The 10377-nt window shown below is 47.0% G+C and overlaps 1 protein-coding gene across 1 annotated transcript; it reads left to right on the forward strand.

The window, feature by feature from the left end:
• Nucleotides 1-248: 248 nt before the first annotated feature.
• Nucleotides 249-4826, forward strand: LOC121835999. Its single transcript, XM_042290600.1, has 2 exons — nt 249-1607; nt 4760-4826. The coding sequence occupies exons 1-2, from the start codon at nt 385-387 to the stop codon at nt 4824-4826; spliced, it is 1290 nt and encodes a 429-aa protein (XP_042146534.1). The 5' UTR covers nt 249-384.
• Nucleotides 4827-10377: the final 5551 nt, after the last annotated feature.

Here is a 10377-nt window from a genome sequence, read left to right on the forward strand (position 1 = left end):
GAAACACACCAAATCATCGGTGCATGTTTTGCCAACATGTTAGCGAACCACAATAAAATCACGGGCAATATACCGCAATTCATAATCTGTTTAAGGGTAAGCTTATTGCTTTCTGTACATAAGCATGCTGTGGTATCAGTGTGATAACAGTGTAACAGTGTGACAAAGCTACACGTGGTGTGCTCTGGTTATCGGTGACGTCCGCAGGATTGTCTATAAAAGGGCTGACGAAATAAAACACAGGGGCTTCCTTTTCCCAGACGTCCGGTGCGAATGGTTCATTCTTCGTTGCTCGCAATCGCACGCCGATAGTACGGCGGCGCGACATGGTATCAGAAGTGGGATATCATCAGTCCAGGTTCGCGAAAGCAAGCGTAAAAGACTATGGCGAACGAAACGCCACCGGCACCTACGGGAACGTTTGGACTTCAACAGCCACCACAGCTGGACTTCGACAACACAACAGAGTGGCCGGCGTGGATAGAACATTTCGACGATTACCGCTTCGCCACAGGCATCAACGAAAGAACCGGTGAGGCACAAGTCCGCACGCTATTGTACACAATGGGCCGGCAAGCAAGGGAAATTTTTGCCACGTTCGACCTTTCGGCAGAGGAGGCAAAGGACTTCGACCTCGTCAAGCGAAAGTTCGACGAGCACTTCGTCAAGGAACGAAACGTCGTGTATGAAAGTGCATGTTTTCACCGAAGGCTACAGAAGCCAGGAGAGTCCGTGGACCAGTACGTTACGGCACTGCACGTCCTCGCAGACCGCTGCGAATTCGGTGAGATGAAACAACGCATGATCCGGGACCGGTTTGTCGTGGGGCTCCATGACGACAAGCTTTCCGAAAACCTGCAAATGGACGCCAAGCTGACCTTGTCATCGGCGTTAGCCAAGGCACGCCTCAAGGAAGTGGTGCACCAGCAGCAGCGAGAACTTCGTTCAGGAGAGCCCGGTCAACAGGCCTGTTCTTCGACGAAAGAGGACCTGAACGTAGACGCCGTGAGCCGACGCCGGGATGCACCTCGAAGAAAAGTCTACGGGTCGGAAACATCACATCGGGACAAGCAGTGTTCTTTCTGTGGAGGCGACCAGCATCCAAGGTCGGTGTGTCCTGCAAGGGCACAGAAGTGCTTCAATTGCCACACCAAGGGACATTTCAGCCGGGCCTGCAGGAAGGAGTCGGCGTCGTCTCCAAGAAAGGTACAAGTGTCATCCGTACAGCAAGAGACTGGCGAACTTTTTCTGGGGGCGATAAATGTTCCGGACGCGAAAGCGCGGTATGTCCAGATAACCTTGAACTCTGTACCAGTGTTTGCTAAAGTTGATTCAGGAGCAGAAGCCACTCTTGTACCGTCTACGTTTCCAGGCATTCCGTTTAGGCTGGAAACAGCAAGCGAAGTACTGACTGGTGCGGGAGAAAATCGCCTTACGGTACTTGGAAAGTTCAAAGCTAAGTTAATCTGGAAGGACAAAGTGTCGATGCAAACTGTCTATGTCGTGAGTCCGCTTCGCCAGGTACTTCTAGGGTTACCAGCCATAGAGGCTTTGGGAGTTGTAAATTTCATCGATGGTGTGTCTCTGGATAAACAAAATTATGATGTTCTGTACCCGCAGGTGTTCAATGGTCTTGGAACCATTCCGGGAGAATACAACATCCGATTGAATTTGGATGCGGTCCCGTACGCTATACACGCGCCCCGACGAGTCCCGATTCCTATGCGTGAGGCGGTAAAGCAAGAAATTGAAAAAATGGAAGGGATGGGAGTCATCCGGAAGGTCGATGGTCCTACAGACTGGTGCGCCGGGATCGTTCCGGTCTTAAAACCGTCCGGAGACGTACGCGTGTGTGTTGACCTCACACAATTAAACAAAAATGTCCAGAGAGAGCGATACGTGCTCCCAACGGTAGACCAGGCATTGGGACTGCTCGCGGACGCGACGTATTTCTCGAAGTTAGATGCTAATTCGGGATTTCACCAGGTAAAACTAGCAAGGTCATCCCAGGAACTAACGACGTTCATAACGCCCTTTGGAAGGTTTTGTTTCACTAGACTGCCCTTCGGCATTACGTCAGCGCCTGAATACTTCCAAAAAAGAATGTCGGAGATTCTAAATGGCCTCCCTGGCGTAGTTAACATGATGGATGATATCCTGGTGTTTGGTTCGGACAAAGCACAACACGATGAGCGCGTGAAAAAAGTCATGGACAGACTCGCAGAGTCAAACATGACACTAAACGGGGCAAAGTGTGTGTTCGGTGTAAAAGAAGTTAGCTTTCTAGGTCATCTTCTGAGCGCAGATGGCATAAGGCCTGACCCCAAAAAGCTGCAAGCGGTCAAAGATATGAAATCGCCGACAAACGTGTCGGAAGTACGAAGCATTCTAGGTATGGCCAATCACTTGGGCCGTTTTCTGCCTAATCTCGCTCAGAAAACTGCACCGTTGCGAGAACTGCTAAAAAAAACCACGGAATGGGCTTGGGGCCCCGCTCAGGAAAGTGCTTGGAACGATCTAAAAAGCATGATTTGTTCTTCCGAATGTATGGCTAAGTATGACCCAACCCATCCGACAATCCTTTCGGCAGACGCGTCGTCATTTGGGCTTGGAGCCGTTCTCTTACAAGAGCAGCAAGGGGTACGACGGCCTATCGCTTTTGCTTCGCGGTCTTTGACCAAAGCTGAGATTCGCTATGCGCAGATCGAGAAAGAGGCGTTGGCACTGACATGGGCTGCCGAAAGGTTTGACGAGTACCTGAGGGGCTTAGACACGACGTTCGAGACCGACCATAAGCCTCTAGTTACGTTGCTGGGACAAAGTCCGATAGATGTGTTGCCGCCTCGAGTTCAGAGGTTTAGAATGAGGCTAATGCTCTATAGGTTTAAGGTTGTGTTTGTACCGGGCAAGTGCGTTGCAACCGCCGATGTTTTGTCGCGGGCACCTCTCAATCAAATGCCAATGGAAAGGGAACGTCTTACAATTCAAGAGGTGTTAAAGTTCTCTCAAGGATGTTTAATGGGTCTTGAAACAGGTGACAATTCGTTGTCACGTGTAAAAACAAGTCAAACTACAGACGAAGTGTGTAAAACGCTGGCTCAGCTGTCTCGTAAAGGCTGGCCTAAAAAACCGTCCGTCCCGTGCTCCGTTCGGCAGTACTGGCAAGAGAGGGCTGGCATAACTGTGTGTGATGGCTTTTTGTTAAAAGGTACAAGATTAGTTGTTCCCCAGGCACTTCGTGAGGAAGTGTTATCTCGCCTGCACGATGGGCACCAAGGAATCAGCAGATGTCGAGCTCTTGCACAAGAGTCTGTTTGGTGGCCTGGCCTAAGCAAGCAACTGGCAGTGATGATAAAAAACTGCAATGTGTGTACCGAGTTCAGTTTTCAGAAGGCTGAACCGATGATGCCGACCATGACTCCACGTTTTCCATGGGAAAGAGTAGGGGTCGATTTGTGCAAAATAAGGAACTCTGACTATCTTGTGGTTGTAGACTATTTATCAAGGTACCCGGAAATCTGTGTTCTCCCTTCGACTGGCGCAACCGTTGTTATAGAAAGGCTTAAAAGCATATTTGCTCGTCATGGGGTGCCAGAGACTGTGGTCTCCGACAATGGTCCACAGTTTGCATGTTGTAATTTTGAAGAGTTTGCGAATCTATACGGTTTCCAACACGTCACTTCAAGCCCGAGGCACCCTCAAGCCAACGGAGAAGCGGAAAGAATGGTGCAGACAATTAAGCGGCTGGTGCTCAAATCAGCCGACCCTTACTTAGCTCTCCTAGCCTATAGGGCCACCCCAGGGATTACCGGCAAAAGCCCGTCAGAAATCCTTATGGGTAGACGTCTACGGACACGCGTACCAATGCTCCCGCAGCTGCGCCTTCAAAGGAACGTTGACTTTAAAATGTTGGCGATAAAGGATCGTCAACTAAGAGAAAAGCAGCGCAAAAGCTTCGATAGGCGCCATCGGGCTAAGAAGCTTTCTGAATTGAAGGCGGGCGACAAAGTGTGGGTTTCTGACAGAAAGGCAAGGGCAACGGTCGTGGCCCAAACAGAAAAACCAAGGTCTTACTTGGTTGAGACTGAGCCAGGGGTGAAGTTAAGGCGAAACCGCCGAAACTTAAAGGTACTGCCAGCGGAGGCAGAGGACGATGAAGGCTACGATATACCGGACAGTGAGAGTGACGTAAGGGTCCAAGATTCGGAAGCTAGAAGCGATATAAGTTGCGATCCTTCTCCAGTGACTACGAGGACACCGACGGCCGTCGTAACCACAAGATCAGGTAGAGTAGTTAAGAAACCGATCAGACTGGGGATTGATGATTAAGCGGTATCCTGAAGAGTGTTTCAGTTCTAACGTATTTTCTTTGTTTGCTAACATGTTATTATTTTTCTCCAAAGAAAGGGAGGTGTGGTATCAGTGTGATAACAGTGTAACAGTGTGACAAAGCTACACGTGGTGTGCTCTGGTTATCGGTGACGTCCGCAGGATTGTCTATAAAAGGGCTGACGAAATAAAACACAGGGGCTTCCTTTTCCCAGACGTCCGGTGCGAATGGTTCATTCTTCGTTGCTCGCAATCGCACGCCGATAGTACGGCGGCGCGACACATGCTTGCGCAAACCATTGTCTTAGTGTTGCATTTGTATCATCCTAATGTATGACCACGTATCATGGACCATCAAGCTGTCCTAGGAACGTGTAAGACGGCGCTCATCAGAAGCGTCATCTTTTGAACCACTCCCCCTTCCCCTCAGCCCCGCGTTTTTGAACTTTGAAATCAAGCATAAGTGGAAGAACCTGTTCCTTGCGAAAATATTTTAGATATTTTAGTTTCGCATCACTCAAGTAGAAGTTTCTGATGAGTGCTGTCAGTGCGTCCGAACGGCCATCGATGGATTATCGTAAAGCAAAATTCTTAAGGCCCGTTCACACGCTTGCAACCCAGTTCGACCAAGAGAGACGAGACCTGTTGAAACCTCTTAAATTTTTTTAGGACGAGAGAACACACTGGCATGCATGCGCCATCTATGCGTTGACGCTAGAACTGCATTTGACAAGAGCGAATGTTTTGCGGGATTTTCGAAGTTAAATGTGCATAATACCTATAAAAAAGGCTCGTCTATAATGTTGACAAAAGTTTTTCCAGCCAAAAAAGAAAAATTAATGCGCCAGAGAAATAGAGAATATTCCGGACCGTCAAGTCTGCACTGCTACCCAATAGATGGCGCCAGTGTTTCCTCTCGTCGTAAGAGGTATTAGATGGTTCCAAGGCGCTCGGTTCTAACAGGTTGCAAGTGTGTGAACGGGCCTTTAGGCATTCAGCAATCATCGGGGTATTAGGGGATTTTTGTAAATTGTATGGAACAGCTCGTGCTGTCACTTCAAGCTCACCTTGAACACCCGCCCACGGGACCCTCAACGCGCAACGTATGTTTTACGTAAAGCTGTTATTATCTTGGCAGTTTTTTTTTTGAAAATAACGGGAGACATTAGATGCGAGATAGGAATGAGGTTGTCGTTCCATCAATGAAGCTTATTGTCACGAAATTAGTTTATTCTGCGCTTGTTGGTAAACATCCGAGAGTCGAACCGGCGTTGATTCTGGTTCCGTCTTAGGTACATTAGGTACAGTATATTTACATTTCGTTCCGGCTCGATTTCGGTTCAGTGATACATCCGAAATATCGGTTCGGTTACCCGTTCCATCAAGTGCGAATCGGTTCAAACGGGTCAAGAAATCTACCTTAAACCGCTGCCGCCCGCGCATTTCCTGCGAAAAAAGAAATGAAAAATAATATCAATAACAGAAAAGCGTTTTCAACACAAAATCATCTCCATAAAAAAAAAAAAAATAAACAGAAGTGCTTCTTAAAGCCGTAATGCGGAGACGAGCACAGAAAAACAAATATATGCTTAAATTTGTTTCCTGATCTTGACGTTTTATTGTGAATACCGCTTTATGAAAATTTCGTAGTTATACCGGCACTGGTAAACTATGCCAAAGTACGGTACTCACCTGTAAACTCAGTCAGCCAGCACGCACAGTGACTGAGACGATTGCTCTCACCATACTCGCAAACTGGCCACCGTCCGCACGCCCACACGACTCGGACGACTGAGTTGTAGAGGAGAAAGGCAGCGAACGACAGTCGAAAGGTGATTAAAACAAAAAGGAGAGAAAGAAACACGGTCAGCATAATGCATTTAAAAAACACGCATAAAAACAAAAGCGTCGGGGGCTATGGGGCTACTGCGCTGCCCAGAGGGCGCTGCGAAAATTTAGTTGTTAGGACTTCTTTTATGTTGAGTCACTGAATGTTCCAAGAGTACCGAATTCAATTCATTCCACTTACCGAAAGTGAACCCCCCGGAATCCAGTTCTGATTGGCGGGTTTAACCCGCGGCGGAAATTATCAGTCGGCCATTTTGCAGGTTAACCCAACCCAACATACACACACACACACACACACACACACACACACACACACACACACACACACACACACACACACACACACACACACACACACACACACACACACACACACACACACACACACACACACACACACACACACACACACACACACAAACACACACACACACACACACACACACACACACACACACACACACACAAAAAAAAAAAAAAAGAAAACACAAAAACATGTAAAGCTTTACCGCTTTACCACGGCTGCGCACGGGAAGCTCTGGCCATCGATGAGTTAGGACCGAACGGAAGGTGTGTCGATTTTCTCTAGATTGTTTTTTTCTATCAAGCAGCCCCTAATCTGGTTTTCCAAAGAAGATTGCCGGCTTGTTTGCTCGCTCCGCTTGCGCCGGTGCTTCGTTTCAAACCCTACGGCTTAGACACTAAGCCTAACACTGTATCCACATAGCTGTAGTGTTTGTTTAGTCAAAACGGCGCCGCTGAGACCACCGTCGCGAATATTTAATTGATTTCATCCCACCACTCGCATGAAGGCACGGCTTACATTTTATTGCACCGAACCGTTTTCTAATAAACCGGTAACCGCCATATAAGATCACGGTTCCTTCCCAGTTCGGTTAAAATATCAAAGGTTCGATTTCGGTCACGGTTTTCTTCCCGTTCGGTCAAAAATAACTGTTTTGCTCCGGTTATCGGTTCGGGTTCGGTTTGACACTCTGGTGAAAGCACCAACGAGTGCAGAAGAAACTGAAATATTGAGTCCCAATTGGGACTCGAGGCTCTACCAGAGGCAGCGGCGCGAGCGCTGTGTTCTGCTTGGGGCCGCTGGCGTCTGTCACTTTCTCCTACGCCCGCGTTCGTATTCAGCTTGTCGGAGACTCACTAGCTGTCACTCGGAAAACCAGAACTAATGGCAGATCTTCCCGAGTGAGAGCGACACGGGAGTGGCGAGCGGGCTATTCGCGGGAGCGAGATTTATCGCGGAACAGAGACATCAGCGCGCATTAGGCCTAGCAGACCGGAACTAATTCTGGGCTTCACTATCTCCAGGCTGGAAAAGAAAACTCTCGGGCTCACCGTGGCAATGACCTCCGGGGGCCGTGGGAAGACTGCCGCCTCGCCGCAAAATATTGCGGGCCAACGACAGTTCTCGAACATCACTCAGCTTCGTGACGCGTTGGACTCCCAGCTGCCATGGTCTTTTTTTTTACTTTCGGCTCTATCGTGCGAGCCAATTGAAGACTGCAGATTTGTGTGCGCGCAGACGAAGCGGGCAGCGAACAAGAAAACGAAATTTCTTATTATTGCGTAAGATATCTACCTCGGGTCAAAGTCAGTGAGCCTGGGTCTAGACCTCGTTAATCGGACCAATATATCATTCCGGAAATAGACGGGGACCCCACCGTCTTGCTCGACGTATTATGACGATACGATATAGGGCACGAAAGAGATCACCCAGGAATTGAAGACGAATTTGATGTTGGTTCGCGTCGTGATTTTAAAACGCAAAGAAGGAAGGAAGAAATCAATCCAAATTTTGTGATGGGCTTGTTTAGTGTTCGTTTTACTCGCCGCGCCTTTTTAACCACAATAATGAAAGAGGATGAATCCTGCCGCTTCCAAGATTTACAAAACAATCCGAGTCGGTCCAAGAGTACATCATACCCTTCGGAGTACTGTGCAATGTGGGATAACCTCGAGGTCTCCTGGGACTTTTCGGAAAAGCTTTCTTTCGCGGTCGGACCACTGGTTGTTTTCATTTATGATCATTTGCAGAAGTACTACAAAGGGAGCACCTGTTGCATTCTATTGTATCGGACGTTCGCAGCACGCAATGCATACAAGGCAGGGAGCACAACATGTGCGAGGAGCTGTCTTTTGTTTAAGTCTTTTTTTATTTTTTGGTAGGGAAGCTGCATCAGCGGAGCTGCGTCACATGTTCGGGAAACTGGCCGGCGTCTTGGGAGCTTCGGGAGGGAACAAAGCGAGGGAAAGAGGAGACAAAGGATCGCTCTCACGATCGCCGAGTTTCCCACTTATTCGTTGTGTAACGCGCGGATTCTGTTTCCCGCCCGGTGGGGCATTAGTAACACAAAACGGGGGGAAAGAAGCCCGACCGCGCCATTCTCTACCATCGATGGGGCAAAGAAAGACCGACAAAAAACGTCAAGGAGCACATTTAGCGCACGCTCGTAACATGTTGCTAAGGGAGTTCGTGTACCGTGACATACCGTTTTTTTAATATAGCGTTTTAAAATAAGGCACACATACTTCGGGTCCTCCAAACAGTTTGGGGCGTAGCACTGCGTATGCGCAGAATGACGGCTGCTGGCTCCCTGTTCTAAATCTCTCCTTCAGCGCTCGTTCGATTTTAGTACCGGAACGCGCTCAATATATCTACAGTGTGTTCGAGTGTTGGTGGATTGGTGTCAAAGCAGGTTCGCGCACCGAAGGTTGGAGGACGTAAAGAGAAAGCTCGCGATCAAGAACCCAGGGATTCTGGGTCCAATCCCCATTTCAGCCCGTTTTGATATGGATGAGCAACGTGCGGGGTGTGGTTATGCAACGCGATACTGCGTGATGCAGGTTAAATACTCCAGGCTAGGAGTGGTGCAGCAGTGGCTAAGTTGTTTAACTACGGCGAAGATACCAGGTGCTTATTAGGAAATGACTGACTGTACGCTTTTTAAACACATACGCAATATAGCTTTTTTATTGAGTGTGACATATAACTGCTAAGCTAGCTTTATTAATTGTAACTTATAATTAATGACAGAACTAGAAACCCCGGTTGTGGCAGCATCGCCCTAACGTAAGTTCGGGTAACCTTGCTAAAATATGGGCGGTACCGACCCGTCATGAGCAGTGAATTAATATTGATTGAGCAAGCTCGTCTGTTATCTTTAAGAGTTTACTCGCCGTTGATCTCGGAATCAGGCTCCTCGACGACTGTGGGTCGGAAGTATCATAGAGTCAGTTTCAATGTCACGAACAAATGTCTTTATCAGATAATCCAAATTTTCTTGGGAGCGTACCAATGGTCAGTCAGGGTAAAAAAGAAAAATAGGTTTTAGAAAACTAAAACTGAAACAAATATTTGAAGAACATAAGAGTCTCTCGCCAAACGCGACAAGTTGTAAAAAAAACAAAAAAACAACAAAAAAAAAAACACACACACAATGAAGGACATGAAGTAAAACATGTGACCCTCGTATACTATTGAATGTTGTCTTTTTGTTACTACAGTTAGGCGTATGCGAACCAACAATGTGTTATTATTTATTATTTATTTATTTCAAAATACTGCGACCTCGATGAGGTCATCGCAGGAGTGGAGAGAAAACATACATATACATTAAAAAAGGTCATCAATTAAAGATGTGCACACCCTACGAAACAAAGCTTAGGAAACCGTGAAAAATGCAATATAAAAAAAGAGTACAAAAACAAACACATACACTTCAATTACAGATTCCAGGCACTATACTTTACTAGAGTTGCGTTTTAAACGGCCTTTATAAAAAGAGCCGTTTGAGGACCGCTCACAGATGCGAATGTGTTTTGTATTCCACAAGCATTGCATTTTTTTTTTTGTTTAGACGTGTCGTGAACCCTGATGATTGCACGATATAATTGTATGAGGGTTTGTTTTAATGATTGTATTTTGTCAAAAACGCGGCTCGTGATTACGCTACCGCAGAAAGACGAATGCATTGAATTAATATTTGTATCAACGCGTAATACTCTAAATATTGCTTTAGTAATCGATGTTTTACTTAACAACCTGGAGAAGAAAAAAAAAAAAACACGCACGACAAAGCATACAACACAGGATGCCATTGTTCATCGGTCACTTGGTCAAGTACTGACTTAATATTATGAAAGTAATAGCACGTGCGTTTGAAGCGTTCCAGCTCTTTT

Source organism: Ixodes scapularis, unplaced genomic scaffold, assembly GCF_016920785.2.
Source record: "Ixodes scapularis isolate PalLabHiFi unplaced genomic scaffold, ASM1692078v2 PGA_scaffold1__304_contigs__length_218370807, whole genome shotgun sequence".
Taxonomy (NCBI): domain Eukaryota; kingdom Metazoa; phylum Arthropoda; class Arachnida; order Ixodida; family Ixodidae; genus Ixodes; species Ixodes scapularis.